Source organism: Pseudophryne corroboree, chromosome 9 (assembly GCF_028390025.1).
Source record: "Pseudophryne corroboree isolate aPseCor3 chromosome 9, aPseCor3.hap2, whole genome shotgun sequence".
In the NCBI taxonomy this organism is placed as follows: domain Eukaryota; kingdom Metazoa; phylum Chordata; class Amphibia; order Anura; family Myobatrachidae; genus Pseudophryne; species Pseudophryne corroboree.
The window spans coordinates 113194402-113215072 of NC_086452.1; the positions used below are offsets into that span (position 1 = coordinate 113194402).

Here is a 20671-nt window from a genome sequence, read left to right on the forward strand (position 1 = left end):
CCGACGGAGACACCACAATCATCTGTTCCACCTCCTGCTTAGCTGAGCCTTCCGCATCAGACATGCCGACACACTCGTACCGACACCCCCCCACACACAGGGATATAGTTATAAGGAGACAGTTCCCCAATAAGGCCCTTTGGAGAGACAGAGAGAGAGTATGCCAGCACACACCCAGCGCCAACTGACACTGGAAAATAAACTCCCAGATAATAGCGCTTTTATATTACTTACTGTGTTAATACACTCACTGCGCCTTACAAGTGCCCCCCCTCCTCTTTTCAGCCCTGTGTCACCGTGTTCAGCAGGGGAGAGACCGGGGAGCCAGCTTCTCTGCAGATCTCTGTGGAGAAAATGGCGCTGGTTAGTGCTGAGGGACCAAGCTCCGCCCCCTCCAGCGGTGGGCTTCGGTCCTGCTCAAAGTATCTCAAAACTGGCGGGGGATTTAAAGAATTACTGCCTCTGCAGTGTCCAACCTAATAATGCCAGATATAGAGGTTTTATTGCTGCCCAGGGCGCCCCCCCCTGCGCCCTGCACCCATCAGTGCCCGCTAGTGTGTGTATTGTGTGGGAGCAATGGCGCGCAGCGTTACCGCAGTGAAGATCTGAAGTCTTCTGCCTCCTTGAAGTCTTCTTTTCTTATTATACTCACCCGGCTTCTATCTTCCGGCTCTGCGAGGAGGACGGCGGCGCGGCTCCGGGACGAACAGCGAGGGGAGACCTGCGTTCCGACTCCCTCTGGAGCTAATGGTGTCCAGTAGCCTAAGAAGCAGAGCCTATCACTTAAGTAGGTCTGCTCCTCTCTCCTCAGTCCCACGATGCAGGGAGCCTGTTGCCAGCAGTGCTCCCTGAAAATAAAAAACCTAACAAAATTCTTTATCAGAGAAACTCAGGAGAGCTCCCCTGTAATGCACCCAATCTCCTCTGGGCACAGGATCTAACTGAGGTCTGGAGGAGGGGCATAGAGGGAGGAGCCAGTGCACACCCATTCTAAAGTTCTTTATAGTGCCCATATCTCCTGCAGAGCCCGTCTATACCCCATGGTCCTTACGGAGTCCCCAGCATCCTCTAGGACGTAAGAGAAACAGAAGTTAATAATATTTACTGAATAGCCTCAGTTACATATAAATCAAAATATCCGAGTCCTGATGGACTTTGTACCCAATGGTTAGTGAACACTTGTTACACCTGCGTAATACTGGTAAGCCAGGTTTAACCATAAGCAACCTCTGGGGAAGACTATATTGCAAATTCTGTAGCTGGTTATTTACATAAAAGAAATAAGGGGTCATATGTAATAGGGTCCGAGATGCGGGATGCTGGCAGATCTCAGACATTTTTTCTTTTAAAGCAGCAATAATTTACAAGGCATGGTTTAAACTGCCACCTTCCCTCTCCCCCACCCCCCCACCCCCGAAAAAAAAACCAGAACACCACAAAAAAAACAGCATCCCGCACCTCCGGCAAACTCGGTCCCTATTACATATGCCCCCAGTTCCTCTTTCCTGGCTGAGGTGTCGCTCTCGACTGACACTCACACAGAAGTACAGATCAGAGGGGGTCATTCCAACTTGATTGCACGCTAGTTTTTTTTCACTGCGGTGCGATCAGGTCAAAACTCGGCAAAACTGCGTATGCATCGCAATGCGCAGGGGCATTATACGGGTACAAAGCGGATCGTTGCTGAGCGATGGATTTAACGAAGAATCCATTCACACAGCCGATCGCAAAAAGATTGACAGGAAGAAGGCGTTTATGGGTGTCAACTGACCATTTTTAGGGAGTGGTTGGAAAAAGGTAGGCGTGTCCAAGCATTTGCAGGGCGGGTTTTTTACATCAATTCCGGGACCGGACAGGCTGAAGTGATCGCAGCGGCTGAGTATGTTCAGACCTACTCAGAAACTGCACAAACTGTTTCTGTACTGCTCGGTTGCACAAGCGTTCGCACACTTGCAAAGCGAAAATATACTACCCCATAGGCAGGGACTATCTGATTGCTGCGCTGCAAAAAATAGCTAGCGAGTGATCAACTCGGAATGACCCCCAAAGTATGTATGTATGTATGTATGTATGTATGTATGTATGTATGTATGTATGTATGTATGTAACTTGCATAGGTAGAAGCACGCTGAAGATATGTCATGCAATTAACAAATAAACACAATGAAATCAAGTTTTATTTTTTATATACATTACATTTAAAGCTTATGGACTACTATGGTCCAAATAGAATGACTCTCTGGTAATCCATAATAACCAAAGTCTGTACATTCTAGGGTGTTAAAAAGTGAGGAATGCAAATAAATAATTTGGTAGGATATAAATAACCCATTATACTACCTGCACCACTAAAAAAAAAAAAAGTAGTAGTAATCAAGATTAATAGGGTCTTCATTTGTAAGTTTATTTCAAAAACCTCAAAGATCATTTCAAAATGTTTTTGCTTTAAAATCAATAAAGAGAATAGATTGGCATGAGACCTTATGGACACTTACTAAGTCTTTAGAGTCTTCCAGGCTCAGACATCCCACATGTACAACCACACTGTCCATTCTGCAAGAGAAGTGGTTCAGTTAGTGAAAAAAGTTCTTTAAATGCAATTCATTTGTGCTTAAAAACAAAAACAAAAACCTCAAATGTTTGTGGGCTATATTATCAGACATACTTTCCATATAAAAGACCAGATAACAGGAAATATTTACAATAACCCCATTTCTCCACAGTTGTCCCTGGATTCTGTCAGTGACTGTAGGAAGAAGTTCTGTCATCAAGACTGTATGGAAAAAAATCATAAACCAGTAGCAATAACTTATAGTTCCTTCTTTTTGAGGCACTGCCTGGATATCCAGTTGGGAATAAGTAATCGCATACCTGTATTGAACATGTAGCCAACACTCTGATGGAGGTCAGTTTTTTTCCCTTTCAATTTGATAAATTCTAATAAGTTATCAGAATGTCCTATAAATCTACAATGCACCGCCCGATATACTCATCAGAAGATGTCCCCTTTTGCCTGGCTACTCACTTGCCTCTTGTATGCTTCACCCATTCTTCAGCAAGCTTCTTCCTCTCCTGTACACTCAGCGACATTCCTTCTCCTGTTGTTCCATTTACTGTAGATGTGCAAAACGAAATCACTATAACATTTATACAGTACTCTGCAAAGTAGGTTATTTTCCAAGACTCATAAGCACTGTCCTTTTCGTTTATTTAGTATATCAAAATGCTTCTCTACCAAGTGTACTTCGATGTCCCAATACAAACTAGAGCTTAAAATGTCCAAAACAGAGCTCATTACCTTCCCTGTTCCTCATTCCCCACCCCACTACTATACCAGACATTACACTCTCCCTAGAGCTACATGGCTGCTGCCTTGATCTCATCCCTCAGCTTTACTCCAGTCCAGACATCCAGTATCTCATTCTGTCATGTCACCTCTTATTTAATAACTCTCCTTTATCACGCTTTACTACACCCAACTCCTATATGGCTTTCCGTTGATCTGGTTATCCCTGCTACAATGTGTACTAGATGCCGCAGCAACAATGCATCATATTCCTTTACTGGTTCCTCATAGCCTTAAGAATCCAATTCACCAACATTTCCATCTGCTATATCCATGACCTTGTCATGAGACACTAACTCAACCCGATCTAGACCTTGCTTCTTCTCCTATGACCATAACTCATTCCCAAATATCAAAACATCTCCTGTGTTGCTCTCTGCTTAGGGAACCCTCACCCAACCATCAATCTTTATAACCCAACTCTTCACTATCATCTATTCTTCAAGACAGAAATCTTTCTAGGTACTGGCAGCTACCATCTCTTCCCATTAGCTCCTATGAGGAGAGGAAATGTATGAAACCTTATAAAAAGAGTGAAGTGGACTAGTTCACTTTTTCCATGTCACCTGGCAGGTGCACTGTGTATCACCAACGGTCATATTTTAAAAATCCACAGGTGACCTGGAAAACATGAAATGTGTGGGGACCTGATAACAGAGTTTGAGAACCTGTGGACTAGTGCATTGTATAAAATGATTTGTAAAAGCTAAGTGTTGCTATGGGCAACTTCTCCACTCTTTATAAGGTCTAATACATTTTCCCCCATGGTCCCAGGATTGTAAACACTCACTAGCAGGGGCCTCTAACAGCGTTATGCAGAGCTGGCCCTAACCAATATGATGCCCTAGGCAAGATTTTGGCTGGTGCCCCCTAGCACCACCGCTGGTTCCGCCTCTGACCTTGCACCTCTTTCCCAGCACCATCACCCCTCACCCATAGCAGTCCTTATATTTTGGTGTTTGTACCCCTATATTTTAAATAGGAACAGTTTGCACATTTGGCGCACAGCCCAAAAAGGGGTGTGTTTTTGCTGGCAAGGGTCATGGCCACACAATAGTATCCCTAATTCCAATTACACCACACAGTACTGCAACTTTATTCACATTTTATCATGCGATAGTATCCATAATTCATATTACATCCCACAGTAGTATCACTTTACCTTATAAACGTTACTCCTCACACTAGAGCCCCTTATTCACAGTACATCACACTGAATTGCTCCTTATTCACATTACACCACACCCTATTGCTCTTTATTAACATTAGACGACACAGTAGTGCCCTTTCTATACGCAATGCCACATAGTAGAGCACCTTATACACATAATGCCACACATTAGTAATGCATTTCTACACATAATTCCACACAGTAATGCCCCTTACACATATGAGACAAATTATTAATGTCCTTATAAACATAATGTGCCTTACACATTATGACAACCTTTATTAATGCCCTTTTACACATAATGTCTCTTGTACATATGCCGCACATTATTAATGCCCGTATACACATAATGACACACATAGTGTCCCCTACACATTTGCTGCACATTATTAGTGTCCCTATACACATAATGGCATACATACAGTAGTACCCTGTTACACATATGCCGCACATTATTAATGCCCTTATACACATAATGACACACATAGTGCCCCTTTACACATGTTACACATTATTAATGCATTTTTACATGACACACATAATGCTCCTTACACATATTCCGAACACTACTGCACAACCAACCCACTCACATGCACACAGCACTCACTCTGCCACTAACACTGTGACCTCTGCCTCTGCTTGGATACAGATGTGTCCTCATAAATCTTGCCTCAATGCTAATGTCGGGCACCTTTTTTTTATGAAAATGCATCTTATTTGCATTGCTATGTGGCTATGATGCACAAGCAGCTTCTGCTGATTAAAATGATGTGCAGCATGCCTATATACTGTGTGAGACTGTGGCTGTATCTGCATATGAAATGCTACACACAGAATATAGGCATGCCGCATATCATTTTAATCAGCAGAAGCTGCTGATGCCCCTAGGCATATCAAATGCCCTAGGCAATTGCCTAGTTTGCTTATGCCTATGGCCGGCTCTGGCGTTATGCCTGAGCCTTTCATTATCTACCAAGTCATTTTTTTATTTTAAAACATGCAGTTCGCCTTCACTTTAACTAGCTATAGACTGTCTAATAATATTAATAAACAATGTAGATCTCTTCCCAGTGATCACATGGGTTTTCATAACAAAAGTCATGTTCAACTTTATTCTAAAGACTGTGCTTTTATAATCCTTTTATTAACACTATACAGTACGTACATAAAAAAAAAAAAAAAAACACACACACACACACCAAAAAACATGTTCTAAAGGTGAATACACATGGGCCCTCATTCCGAGTTGTTCGCTCGCTAGCTGCTTTTAGCAGCATTGCATACACTAAGCCGCCGCCTACTGGGAGTGAATCTTAGCTTAGCAGAATTGCGAACGCAAGATTAGCAGAATTGCGAATAGAAATTTCTTTGCAGTTTCTGAGTAGCTCGAGACTTACTCTGCCACTGCGATCAGTTCAGTCAGTTTCGTTCCTGGTTTGACGTCACAAACACACCCAGCGTTCACCCAGACACTCCGTTTCTTCAGATACTCCCGCGTTTTTCCCAGAAACGCAAGCGTTTTTTCGCACACACCCATAAAACGGCCAGTTTCCGCCCATAAACACCCACTTCCTGTCAATCACACTCCGATCGAAGAAATTTCTACATAAAGCCGCGAGTAAAATACCAAACTTCTTAGCAAATTTATTTGGCGCAGGCGCGGTGCGAACATTGCGCATGCGCATTAGCGACTAATCGCTCCGTTGCAGAAAAAAAATAACAAGCGAACAACTCGGAATGAGGGCCATGGTGAGATATTGACTATTTCCCCTAAACTCCCCGGAGCCCTGAACCACCAATATGGACCATCTTTACTTGAGATTTTGACTAAGTGACAATTTTGACTATACTATGTACTAGATTGTACACAACATAGTCAAGATTGACTTGCCTGCACGGTCTATTTTTTATTGAGATACAGACCCCATGGGAGCGTGCATCGGTACCGCAACCCGTGTACACACGTGCGAGTTGCTCCAGCTTTCCTTACGATTTTGACTTTATACCATGTATATGCACCTTAAGACACTAAAATCTCAATTTATCTATTTTTTATTTGTTTAGCACCTTTCAAAAGGAGATTTAAAAAAAAAACCAGTTCTACAAAGCAACACAACACTGAACTGCGACATACACAGATGGAATATAGCAGTGGGACTCAATATGTAGTGCTCCGGCTATTGTGGTACTACTCATCCAAGCATGCCCTTTTAGCAAAACTGTGTCAGCGTCTGCTGGGATTTGTAGTTCCACAGCAGCTGGAGGGCTGCATGTTGAATACTCCTGGAGAACAGACATTAGAGGTATTCCATCAGTTAATCACCTCACTTTGAACTCAAAAAACCTCAAACACAACTACTTGTATTAAAATCTTAAATGCAAGATTTAGATTCTTTAATTATAACACAATGGAGGAGATTCAAATGTTTGAAAAGTCAGTTGGGAGTCTGTTTTTTCCTATCTAATAGACAGGAAAACCCAACCGACTTTTCAAACATTTGAATCTCTCCCAATGGATAGCAAAAGAGAACAATCTACAGATGTTTCCACTTACATCTAGCCTCCCTGCATATTAAACAGTCCTCCTGGTCAAGCCATACCGTGACTAGGTAGCGCGGAGTGTCTGTACGTGCAACTTTTTCCATTGAAATGTGTCTCAGACTCTGCTGAATAAAGGGGGTCATTCCGAGTTGTTCGCTCGTTATTTTTTTTCCGCAACGGAGCGATTAGTCGCTAATGCGCATGCGCAATGTCCGCAGTGCGACTGCGCCAAGTAAATGTGCTATGCAGTTAGGTATTTTACTCACGGCATTACAAGGGTTTTTCTTCGTTCTGGTGATCGTAATGTGATTGACAGGAAGTGGGTGTTTCTGGGCGGAAACTGGCCGTTTTATGGGTGTGTGCGAAAAAACGCTACCGTTTCTGGGAAAAACGCGGGAGTGGCTGGAGAAACGGAGGAGTGTCTGGGCGAACGCTGGGTGTGTTTGTGACGTCAAACCAGGAACGAAACTGACTGAACTGATCGCAGATGCCGAGTAAGTGTGGAGCTACTCAGAAACTGCTAAGAAGTGTCTATTCGCAATTTTGCTAATCTTTCGTTCGCAATTTTGATAAGCTAAGATTCACTCCCAGTAGGCGGCGGCTTAGCGTGTGCAAAGCTGCTAAAAGCAGCTTGCGAGCGAACAACTCGGAATGAGGGCCAAAATGATATGTGGCATGCCTATATTCTGTGTGCATCTATGGCTGTATCTGCATATGAAATGGTACGTTAGTGTTTACCTAGAAAACACTAACGTAGCATTTTGTATGCAGATACAGCCACACACAGACTATAGGCACGCCGCATATCATTTTAATCAGCAGAGTCTGCTTGTGTGTCCGATTCGCATAGCGATGCAAATAACACGTATTTTCCGGCAAAAAAAAGACGTCCGGGAATAATGGAGTTGCATGGGACCTTTCAACTCACTCATACCGGGCATCTCCTGCTACGTGGCGTATTGGAGGCAAGATGTAGGAGGACACATCTGTATATTAACCTTGGTATTAGAGCATGGAGCAATTCCATGCTGAATCCTTAGGGATTAATGTTCCCAGCAACAGCTATCAATTCCGGGTCTTGAAGAGAAATGTACCACCATGCTAGATCAATATCCACTAAAAGGACAAGTATCATAATGAATAGGCAACTTTAATTACCACAGCTAATTGAATACCCCGGAGGCTACCCAATTAGGCCTGAGAAGCAGGCACTTATCAGGCCTCAGGCACACATAGCAAAATCCCCGATATCCAGCCTTAGGAGACCCATTTTCCACAATAACTCATAGGTCCAGGGACTTATCCTGCATCCCATGTGTTATCACCTGAAGATGGGTGCTTTTTTGGAAGGAAAAAAAAAGGGCTATAATTGGATAGCCTGATAATGAACATCGGGCTAATATTGTGATCTTAGCCATTTTTGGGGGGACGAAAAATGAACGTAGCTAATAGTATATCATCTGTTTACACAAAAAGAGCAGACAATCTATTAGTGAGAATTTTTGGACTCTAGAGCTCACAGAGCTAAACATATTCACACAAAGTATTTACTCTTAAACTCACCAAATATATTCTTTATTTTCTGTGTGTGGACCAGGTAATCTACATATTGCTGGATGATGGAGAGATTGACATCACTATAAATAGGAGGCAAAAGAAGTAACCAAAAATGTTCTCTTTAAGATTTGAATATTTACTAGTATCAAAAGCACAAGCTGGGATTTAAAGAGATTACAGATGACTAATACACCCATTACCTGTTTACAGTCATTGGGGTAAAGGTTGCGGCTACAAGGCCCCTCAACTTCTTTCCAGCAAATGACATCATCCTGTAGAAAACAAAATAATATATATATTTTTTTAAAATACGAAAATGTATTTAAAAGAAGTTCGGAAACTACAGATATTTTAACGTCTTATTTACATTAGGTTCTTTACCTCCATGGGTGGTTCACTATGCTTCAGCACATCCTCCAAGGTCCACACATAAATGTAGCGTTTATTACAAGCACAGATTCATTTTTGATCATGGCTGAACTCTATGCTAGATGCTCCATTGGTTGGTAGTGTTCACGCTAGGCTGTTTTAGCAGGGCGCCGCACCGTGCCCGATTTTTTTAAGGGCAAAATCCGCCCTGCCCTTTCTGTGGCGCCCTGCTAGAACAGCCACCCGCTTCCTGCCCTCCCAGTGTGTAAAGATGCCGTGCGCATGCGCGCGGCATCCATTCACGCTTTGAGAGAGCTTGGGGGAAGCCCAACACCTCCGTAGGTGCTGGGCACGCCCCCAACAGTGACGCCTCCGGCTACCCACACCCTCGTCTGTGGGCTGAACCGCCCACTTTTATTACGTACATTGACCACGCCCCCTATTTTGTGTGACCCCCCTATTTTGCGCAAGCCAAAGCCGCACACGCTTCTGCCCCTCACAGTCCGGCACCCTGCCCTGCCCAGATCCTAGAGTGAACACTAGGTTGGTTTATACATTTACACTGTTATACCAGTAGCTAAATGAATAAAACGAAGGGTTGCAGGACCCAATGAATGCAGCAATACTATCCACTCAGGCTTTATGAGGAACCTTCCAACATAACCACTTCCATCTTGTATAAAATACTCTGCTTCTGGCCTTCACACTAGTACCCCTTTTACACTGCAGCTAAAAACCTGGGTTATTACTGTGATAACCCGGGAGCAGCTCAATGTAAAAGGGTTCACTCGGGTCTAGTGACCCAGGAATCTAACCCGGCTAGCTTGCAGGGTTGGTTCCGTGAAGGAACCGGGTCGATGCGTCCTGGCACCCGCCCACTGCATAGAAAGAGCCGGCGCTTGGAGATCATATGATCTCCAAACACTGCCTCCACATGCGTCGGCGATGACATCATCAACACGGCATATTGCCGGGTTGGGCCACTTGTCTGAAAGGGGTCTCGCAGAGTCGCACCCGGGACGGAGCAGTATACAAATCCCAGGGTGCGACTCGCCATTTAGGTATAAAAGCAGCAAGTACGATCTTACTGCAGCTAAATGGGAGGAATTCTGTCAGAATTTTTTTTAAATTGCCAACTCATAAAACAAATTCAACCCAAGTAACTACAGTAAGTGGGTAGATTGGGAACACAGCATTTAGTACTGGGTGGAAGGAGTAATGTTGGAGGGTCTACATACCAACATAAAACACAATTCCACAATAGCAGACATAGCAAAAACAGATTAGACCATTGGTTTTCAATCCTCTACTCAAGTAGCCCAAAAAGATCTTATTATGCTCAGGATAGGCTAAGGTACAATAAGTGGAATAATGACTGACTGCTAAAGGAGAAGCTGGATTACATGAATCCGTGATGCTGATCTTACCCATATGCACAGAAGAGTCACTGAAAACTGGAGTTTGCCTTTTTGTTACAGCTCCGTTACTGGACTGAAGTATAACAAAGGGTCAAGTAAATCAGTCTAACAGGATACATATATGCTGTGGTGGCAAAACAGTTTCCTATTTTCTACAAACATGCAGTCAGCCTAGCTACAGCTAGGGACATAAGGAGGATTAGTTACTAATAAAGTGGAATTCTGCAACAGACCATAGCAATCTATTAACAACTAGCGGAGATCAAACAAGTGCAAGTTAGACACTAAGGGGGCGCGATTACACAGGGTTTAGCTGCGTAAAACCTGACTAAATTAATGGGCGCGACGGGGAAAAGTACTGTTTGGGCACACAAACAGCCAAGTTATCGCACATTTCAGCTCGCTACCTCCGGGGCTGCGAGCTGAAATATGTCTGCCATGGCTAATGGGCATCTGATTGGAGTAACAATTGAATTGCTCAGACAGGCAGCCATTAAAAATAAACTGAAACGCCATCTTAGAGCGATCATCCGACTGGCTAATTCGCATATACATTGTGTTACTTAGCACTCCTTAATATATTCCATATTGTGAACTGCCATGGTATATACGCCTTATATAGTGGTATATTCCTATATAGTGAAAAAGCTTCCATAGGAAACAGACATTTGCACTAGTTTACATAAAGCCAACTAGTTGGGATCAGTACGATATACCGCTGTGTGCTATTCCGGCGCTCAAAATACCGACGTTGGGATACCGAACATGGAAAGACCGACAGGGGTGAGTTACCCTCTCGCCACACCCCTAACCCTCCCTATCCGCAGCCTAACCCTAACCACCCCCCGGAGGTCCCTAAAACTATCCCCTCTTCCTGCAGCCTAAACCTAACCCTCCCACCCCGTAGCCTAACACTAACCCTCGGAGGGGGGTGCCTAACCCTAAGCCCCCCTCCCCACAGCCTAATCCAAACCTCCCCCCCCCCGCAGCCTAAGACAAATCCCCCACCGATGCTTAAGTCTGCTGCGGTGTCTCCTCATTCGGGATCCAGGTTGTCAGGACTCTGGCGCTAGGAGTTTACTCCCTTTCTGTATGCCAGTGTTGACATTCAGAGTGGTGTCGGCATTCCAGCATCGGTATTCTAACTGCCGGGTTCCTGATAGCCGGGATCCTGACTGCATGTTGCCGTACTGTGTTAATTGGCTGGAATGAGTTACAGCTACTTTACACTGTTAGTAAATAACCCCAGTGCATCATGAACAAGCCAAAAGGGCTGCTTACAGTTATTGTTTTATATTAACGTTCAAAGTTATAATAGAGAGCAAATGACAAAATACTAAAGGTGCAAACATAGCAGGTAGTGTTCCTGGTAATCACATTACATCCAGGCACCGCATATCATTTACAGGATAACTACAGTCATAGGGGAATGATCATTGCATTTCCTTCACATCCTATATTATAGTGAAAACAGTATGTAAAACATCTAAATATATGAATTGCAGTCTGATCAACACACATCACTATGGAATATACTGGAAGTTATATAATACAAATAACATCATGCATTCTACTATAGTACAGTACCTTGCACTCTTCATTCTCTACCAAATCAATGCACTCATCAGCAGCACAGCAACAACTCCTTATACACAGGCACCACCACAAGTCACTGGGCTTTACATGCTGCTGCTGTCACATGACTGCTCAGTGCTCCCCGCCCGCTGCATGCTGGGAGAAGGAGAACTTGTTCCAATCCACAATTCCTCTTTCATTATTAGCAGCATAAGGATTAGGAATAGAACGTTGCTGCAATGGTGTCACACATGTATTACTGTGATATAAGACTAGATACAAGGTGACTTTACACTCGTGGTGATCTGAGACCAGACCACAACTCCCAGCCTTATGTGCAGGCCAGGGTGATCAGCTATATTCCCTGATCAGACTTCTAAGAACAGTTTGCTAGAGGGAGACTGATTATGTGAAAGACTGAAACCAAATTTTCCCAGAATACAGAAGTGATAGCGTTTTGTGCTGACAGATTACTTGATAGAAAATCATTTGAAGGGGAATTTATATGATTCTCATACAGTCTCCAGTCATGTGAGAGTGACATTTGGTTGCACAATATTTCAATTACAAATATACAATAGGTGACAAAAACAGTATGTCAGTGTTTATTGGTTTCAGAAAGTTTTAGATAGATAGGGATGGCCATCAACCATTGATGGATAACAACCACCAATAGCAGTGGTGTGTGGTGAGGCACTGCAGCCATAATGTTTGCTGAGTCCTGCCGATGATGCGGAGCAGGGAGGGCAGGATGGGAGCAGTGGTGCGGAGCAGGAGGGGGCAGGATGGGAGCAGTGGTGCGGAGCAGGAGAGGGCAGGAAGGGAGCAGTGGTGCGGAGTGGGGGGCAGGTTGGGAGCAGTGGTGCGGAGTAGGGGAGGGCAGGATGGGAGCAGTGGTGCGGAGCAGGAGGGGGCAGGATTGGAGCAGTGGTGCAGGGCAGGATGGGAGCAGTGGTGCGGAGCAGGGGGGGCAGGATGGGAGCAGTGATGCAGAGCACAGGGGGCAGGATGGGAGCAGTGGTGAGGATCACAGGGGGCAGGATGGGAGCAGTGGTTCAGAGCAGGAGGGGGCAGGATGGGAGCAGAAGAGCGCAGGAAGGGAGCAGTGGTGCGGAGTAGGGGGGGCAGGTGGGGAGCAGTGGTGCGGAGCAGGAGGGGGCAGGATGGGAGCAGTGGTGTGGAGCAGGAGGGGGTAGGATGGGAGCAGTGGTGCGGGGCAGGTTGGGAGCAATGGTGCGGAGTGGGGAGAGGGGGCATGTTGGGAGCAGTGGTGCGGAGCACAAGGGGCAGGATGCAAGCAGTGGTGTGGAGCAGGGGGGGGCAGGATGGGAGCAGTGGTGCGGATCACAGGGCAGGAAGGGAGCAGTGGTGCGCAGCATAGGGGGCAGGATGGGAGCAGTGGTGCGGAGCATGGGGGCGGATGGGAGCAGTCGTGCGGAGCAGGGGGGCAGGATGGAAGTGAAAGGTACTCGCTCGCTAAGTTAAACAACAATCTCACCTGCTCCCTGTAGCTCCCGGCTGCTGTCGTTCCCTCCATGGACACTGCTCCCAGGGCCGGATTATAGGAGGGGCGACAGGGGCCCCCACACATTAAGGGCCCCCACACTCTGCTATTTAAACTGGAGTACTCCACAGCCGCATAGCAGAGAGGGGAGTGGTGTCCTGCGCTACCATACACATGGAGGGTGGGACTCTTGGTGCTGAGCGCAGCTACACAGCCTTACAGTCACAATGGGGGAGTGACCGTCACTAGAAGAACGGCATATCCTGGCGGACACACTACTTCCGCCGCCATCGTGGTGCTGTGTGCATGTGTGTGGGGGGTTCTGTGTGTCCCTGCTGTAGGTGTGGATGGGGGAGCTGTGTGCCCCTGCTGTTGGTGTGGATGTGTGTGTGTGTATGGTGGGGGGCTCTGTGCCCCTGCTGTGTGTGATTAGTGAGGGCCTCCACAACTTTGTTGCCCCTGGGCCCCCACCGTGGACTGCACCCTGCTCACGCTTGCCGCCGATCAATGTCGTGTCGTTCCCGCCGTGTTCCACTCCTCAGTCCCATCAACACAGCAGCTGTCATCCTCATCCTGACCTGGTGCCTGCGGGGGGGGGGGTGACACAACATTGATCGGCGGCAAGCGTGAGTGGGGGGGGGGGTGTATGTGTGCAGTGACCTGACCCCACTGGCTGCGGGAACAGCGGGAGACACACGGGGGAAAGGGGGAAGGAAACTAGACGCTACCGAAGGAGAAACACAGTGGTCTCTAAAGTCACTGTCAGAGACTGTTTCCGAGGCCCTGACCACTGCCCAATCACATTGACAGGAGTGTACTTTCATATGAGCTGAAAGCACGCCCCTGTCAAAGCGGAGCTGATATTAGGTGCCGCTTCTGCTGCTTTTCTTAAAGGGCTTTCACTGCCCAATGCTTGGCCCCGTCCCTTTTGCCGGCCCTTTCACATAGACTGCGGGAGGCACCGACAGCGGTGCCTCCACAGCACATTTAAGACTGTTTCTCAAGAGGGTAACAATGATTAAAATAATATAAAGAGTAAACCAGATACTTATGACACATAACATGTCATAAGTATCTTCTTTGTATTATTTTACTCATTAATGACAGGGGAGGCTCAATGTTGAGCCGAGGGAGAGCGACAATGGCTCCTATTCCCCACTCAGGCTGGCGACAAAGAGCATAGCCCAATCCTGCTGCTTAGCTGTTGACCGCTCTTCGATAATTGGCTTTTTGCTGACCAATCCCCCAAATTGTTGACTACTGATTCAGAGGCGGAACTACGGCCAGTGCAAGCAGTGCGTTGCACTGGGGCCCGCCTCTGTCCAGGGGCCCAAAGCATGTAATGAGTCAAACTGACTCATTACATGCCGCTGTGTGCTGCGGGCAACCGCTGCCCGCAGCGCACAGCCGCCCGGAGAGGAGAGGAGCAGCGGTACGGGGGAAGGAGGAGGAGAGAGGCGGAGGAGGGAGCCGCAGCATCGCTTTGTTACTGGTGGAAGCGCTGCTGCTGCTGCCCCTCTGCTTCACCATAGGCTGTCTTCCGTGAACAGCCTATAGTGAAGCAGAGGGGCAGCAGCAGCAGCGCCTCCACCAATAACACAGCGCTGCTGCGGCTCCCTCCTCCTCCTTCTCTTCTGCCCGGGAATCGTCAGAAGATGCACCAAGGAGCCTGAGCCAGCAGAGAGGGTAAGTATAATTCTTTTCTTTCTTTCTTTCTTTCTTTCTTTCTTTCTTTCTTTCTTTCTTGGGACTGCCTGCCGCAATATGTAAAAAGGGGGAATCTGCCTGCCGCTATGTGTAAAAATGGGGAATCTGCCTGCCACTATGTGTAAAAATGGGGATTCTGCCTGCCGCAATGTGTAAAAATGGGGATTCTGCCTGCCGCAATGTGTAAAAATGGGGAATCTGCCTGCCGCTATGTGTAAAAATGGGGAATCTGCCTGCCGCAATGTGTAAAAAGGGGGAATCTGCCTGCCGCAATGTGTAAAAAGGGGGAATCTGCCTGCTGTAATGTGTAAAAAGGGGGAGGCTGTCTGCCGTAATGTGTAGCAAGGGTACGCTGTCTGCCATAATGTGTAAAAAGGGGACGCTGTCTGCCGTTATGTGTAAAAAGTGTACGCTGTCTGCCGTAATGTGTAAAAAGGGGACGCTGTCTGCCGCAATGTGTAAAAAGGGGGACACTGCCTGCCGTTATGTGTAAAAAGTGTACGCTGTCTGCCGCTATGTGTAACAAGGGCACGCTGTCTGCCGTTATGTGTAAAAAGGGGACGCTGTCTGCCGTTATGTGTAAAAAGTGCACGCTGTCTGCCGTAATGTGTAAAAAGGGGGACGCTGTCTGCCGTAATGTGTAAAAAGGGGACGCTGTCTGCCGTAATGTGTAAAAAGAGGAATCTGTCCGCTGTAAGGTGTAAAAGGGTCTCTACCTGGTGTAGTGGTGCTACTGTGCGGCAAAATTTGAACAATGGAGACTACTGTGCACCGTTTTCTGAATTGGTATTATTTTGTGGCCAGACCCCTTCCCCACGAATCCACGCCACTATGTATTTTTGCGCGCGCCTACAGCGCGCACTGCCCCTGTTTTGCATGCAGGGGTGGGGCTCCGATGCCGTTTCTTGCACACAGTGCAAAAATGTCTAGTTACGGCACTGTTGCTAGGTATCCATTTCTCTGGCCCTGAGCAGGTCCCCCTCACCAGATCCTCTCCAGGGGTGAGGGGGTGGACTTGGAGGGGGGGGGGGGCCAAAGCATTTTGTCGCACCTGGGCCCACCGCTCGCTAGTTCCGCCACTGCACTCATTGTATAAATCATCAATGTTTACTTGCTGATAGTTTCTTGACATCGATGAAACACACGGAGGGCACAATTGGTGGTTGACTATTTAATGGCCGTCCCTAAATCAAGATAATTACAAAACAAGTGAGACATGTGCAAGTGTTGGGATGAATGGACCAATTAATTTCAATGTAGTTTCTACAGACGTGCTATTAACCCCAGTGGAATATGAATGGGCACATTGAAATACATATGCCTCCCGTCTATGGAGTTTTCCATTAGAAGCCAAATGCTATTTAAGAAAAACTCTGGCTTTCGGACAGAGATTTTTTTTCTGCACATCCTTATCCCAAGCATACTACCCGCCTCCCATAAACTGAAAATGTAAACTTAAGATGTAAAATAATTAATTATTGCTCTTATTATGGACAGTGACTAACTGAACAAATAATGAAACACTGCCAATGCTTTTGGGGCACTGCGAGCAACATCACAGCCCCAGATCACATGTGCACATTGGAGACTTGCGCAAACATCGGTTTATGGAAATCTGAATGAGGCCCTCAATCACAGTATAATATTTTTTAAAAATCTTTTTGCAAAACATTATAATACTCAGAATTAAGAATTTTATACTTTGACCACAATTTTTTTTATAGCCGCTGTTTATTAACCTTGCAAAAAGCCTGTCTACAGCATACAAGAGGTGGGCATCCATCTTCTATCTTTAAAAAGAAACAAAACTAAGGGGCTAATTCAGACCTAATCGCTGCTGTGCATTTTTGCGCAGCAGGCGATCAGGTCTGAACTGCACATGCGCAGGCGCCGCAGTGTGCCGGCGCATGTCAGAGACGCGATCGGCATCTCAGCCCAGCGATCGCCTCTGCCTGAGTGACAGGCAGAGGCGTTCGTTGGGCGGGCCAGCGGCGTTGGGCCGCCGTTTTGGGGGCGTGGTCCGGGCAATGCAGGTGTGCCCGGACCGTGCGGGGGGTGGGCTGCGGCCACACGCAGCCGCTGTGACCCAGAGAGCGACGGGTAACTCCGTGCCAATGTGCAGGAGCTGCGCTGGTAGAGAGTTACTCTTCAGGTACAAAAGCATCGCCGCCATGCGATACTTTTGTACCTGTGCGGGGGGAAGCAGAGCCAGGCATGCAGGGCGGGCTAGCCCTGTGCTGGGCTTCCCCCTGCATGTCAGGGTGGCTGATCGTAGCCATGCAAAATTTTGCATGGCTACGATCAGGTCTGAATTAGCCCCAAAAACCACAAAACCCCCGACTTTGCCTGATACAACACGATTTTTGGATTGAGTCTGGAGACATGGGATGAAATGTAATAGGGTGTGAGAATCAGAAAGTGAGAGATTTTGGTAAAATTCTCCTGTTTTTTTTAAAGTGGCAATCATTTACATGGCAAAACCAGGTTGATTTTGCCATGTAAATGATTGCCACTTTAAAAAAACAGCATCGTTTTACCAAAATCTCTCACTTTCACCCTATTACATTTCCCCATTATGGGGGTCATTCCGAGTTGTTCGCTCGTTGCCGATTTTCGCAGCGGAGCGATTAAGGCGAAAATGCGCATGCGCATGGTACACAGTGCGCATGTGCTAAGTATTTTAGCACAAAACTTAGAAGATTTACTCACGTTCGAACGAAGAATTTCCATAGTTGAAGTGATCGGAGTGTGATTGACAGGAAGTGGGTGTTTCTGGGTGGAAACTGACCGTTTTCTGGGAGTGTGCGGAAAAACGCAGGCATGCCAGGATAAAACGCGGGAGTGTCGGGAGAAACGGGGGAGTGGCTGGCCGAACGCAGGGCGTGTTTGTGACGTCAAACCAGGAACGAAACGGGCTGAGCTGATCGCAGTGTAGGAGTAAGTCTCGAGCTACTCAGAAACTGCTAAGAATTTTCTATTCGCAATTCTGCTAAGCTAAGATACACTCCCAGAGGGCGGCGGCCTAGCGTGTGCAATGCTGCTAAAATCTGCTAGCGAGCGAACAACTCGGAATGACCCCCTATGTTTCAATAGGATTGATCCAAAAACCCTAAACAGCAGCAGCAGCGATACACACTTGTGCCTTATGGGAGTGTTATGGGATTGTCATGGTAAGCAGTACAGGATACGGTCATTAGGTCGACAAGACTTAAGTCGACAGTCATTAGGTCGACCACTATTGGTCGACATGTATTAGGTCGACATGGTCATTAGGTCTACATGTGCTAGGTCAACATGGAAAAAGGTGGACATGAGTTTTCCTTTCTTTTAAATTTAATACTTTACGATCCACGTGGACTACGATTGGGAACCTGTGCTGAGCACATCGGTAGCGGAGCAAGGCACCTTGCCGGAATGCGAGCAGACACAGTGCACTAATTGGGGTTCCCGGTCACTTTAAGAAGAAAGCGACACCAAAAAAACAAAAAAAAACTCATGTCAGCCTTTTTCCATATCGACCTAATGACCATGTCGACCTAGTGACCATAGTGGTCGACCTAATGACTGTCGACCTAAGTCTTGTTGACCTAATGACCCATACCCAAGCAGTACTGTGTATCATGGTGAACAGTACTGTATGCTATGGTAAGCAGAACCGTGTGTCATGCTATGCAGTACCGTACAAAGATGATGAACCACTCACATAGAAATCATACTCAGACGGAGAACCTGCAGCTAACATAAGGCTGGTGCAGGTTTCAATGGTGCAACTGATGGTGCGTTTAAAGATGCACCAAGTGGTATTTCTTAATCTACAGTATTTCTTAATCTATGAAGGCTGACAGTGGGCATCTCACTCTAGCAGTTAGCGCATTCGGATCAGAGATCTACACCAGGGGAGGACTTTGTAGCAGCATTAGTATATAAATGGAGAGAGCATTTTAAGTACCAGTTTATTATTACATTGCCTCTTGAACAATACAAATAAAACTGTTTGATTTAATGAAAACAATAGTCCACAAATCTTAGAGTACTGACTATGAAAACTGGGAATAAGCTGACGGGTGTGGTATGCATGACCGGCGGTCAGGAGACGCCGGTATCCCGCCAGCGAAATGCCGGTGGAGGGCACCTGCACCAAGCCCCTTGTGGACTCGCTGCACTTGCCATGCTGCGGGGTCAGTTGCGACCTGCGATCGCCACGGGTTCTATTCCCACTCTATGGGTGTCATGGACACCCTCCAGTGGGAATAGTCCCTGTTGGTCAGCATGCTGACCGTCGGGTTTGTGAGGGGGCAGGATGTAGGGGGAGGTATTGTGACTGGCGGTCTCCTAAATGCCGGTCACATAACTACATCCCCAAGCTGACATCTAATACCCTTTTCTGGTCTGATGGGGTATTACTCAACCCTGTTTGTGGTCCCGAAACCGGACGGTTCGGTCAGACCCATTCTGAATTTAATCCTTAAACCTATATTTAAAAAGGTTCAAGTTCAAGATGGAATCGCTCAGAGCGGTCATCGCCAGCCTGGAAGGGGGGGGGGGGATTATATGGTGTCCCTGGACATAAATGATGCATACCTTCATGTCCCCATAAATCCTCCTCATCAGGCGTTCCTGAGATTTGCTGTACGGGATTGTCATTACCAATTTCAGACGTTGCCGTTTGGGCTTTCCACGGCCCCGAGGATTTTCACCAAGATAATGGCGGAAATGATGGTGCTCCTGCACAAGCAGGGAGTCACAATTATCCCGTACTTGGACGATCTCCTAATAAAAGCAAGATCAAGAGAGCAGTTGCTGAACAGCGTATCACTCTCCCTGAGGGTGTTGCAGCAGCACAGCTGGATTCTCAATCTCCCGAAGTCACAGTTGGTTCCAACGCCCAAACGGAAAAACTGCAACACTAATTTAATTTAACAAAAAGAAGGTGGCCTTGTGAAATGCGCAAATATTGCGAAAACCATCCTAATAATCACAATTTTTGCGTACATATTACGTCAGAAGGCTCAGCTCCTCGAGTTCTAGTGGACATATGAGTATGGTCGGCTATCATCCTCCGAGCCACATCGTGAGCCACTTTTAAGCACTGCTGATGTTCCACGACCCAGTCTGCTGGCAATGAACCTCCTTCTTCCCGAGGTTCGGATAAGTGCAGGTCTTGCACTTCACGTCCCGGGTGACCAAACAGCAAAAAGAAGGGGGAGTAACCGGTGGTGCTGTGAACCCTGTTATAGGTCCACACCAGCTCTGCCACATGTTCTGGCCACCTCCGTCTCTTGGTGTCTTCCAAGGTCTGCAGCATCTGGAGCAAGGTCCGGTTGAAGCGTTCGCAGGCACCGTTCCCCTGTGGGTGGTATGGAGTGGTACGGGACTTCTGCATCCCATATTGTCGACAAAGCTGCTCCATCAGTCTCCCTTGAAAGCAAGCCCCTTGGTCCGAATGTATTCTTTTATGGCATCCAAACTGCCGGATGAAATGC

General features: G+C 46.6%; 1 protein-coding gene across 3 annotated transcripts in view; it reads right to left on the bottom strand.

Moving 5' to 3' along the window:
• Positions 1–20671, bottom strand: part of NPL (N-acetylneuraminate pyruvate lyase) — a 43498-nt gene that overhangs the window by 15863 nt on the left and 6964 nt on the right. The window contains exons 1-5 of one of the 3 annotated variants that reach the window (XM_063939772.1): positions 11990–12129; positions 8816–8887; positions 8622–8695; positions 3026–3113; positions 2496–2553 (exon numbers count right to left, since the gene is read on the bottom strand). In XM_063939772.1, coding sequence (XP_063795842.1) covers positions 2496–2553; positions 3026–3113; positions 8622–8695; positions 8816–8887; positions 11990–12003 — 306 coding nt within the window. In that variant the 5' untranslated portion in view covers positions 12004–12129. Of the gene's footprint in view, positions 1–2495; positions 2554–3025; positions 3114–8621; positions 8696–8815; positions 8888–10411; positions 10474–11989; positions 12130–20671 lie in introns of those variants that run through there. The other 2 variants (XM_063939773.1, XM_063939774.1) reach the window with 2 other exon arrangements.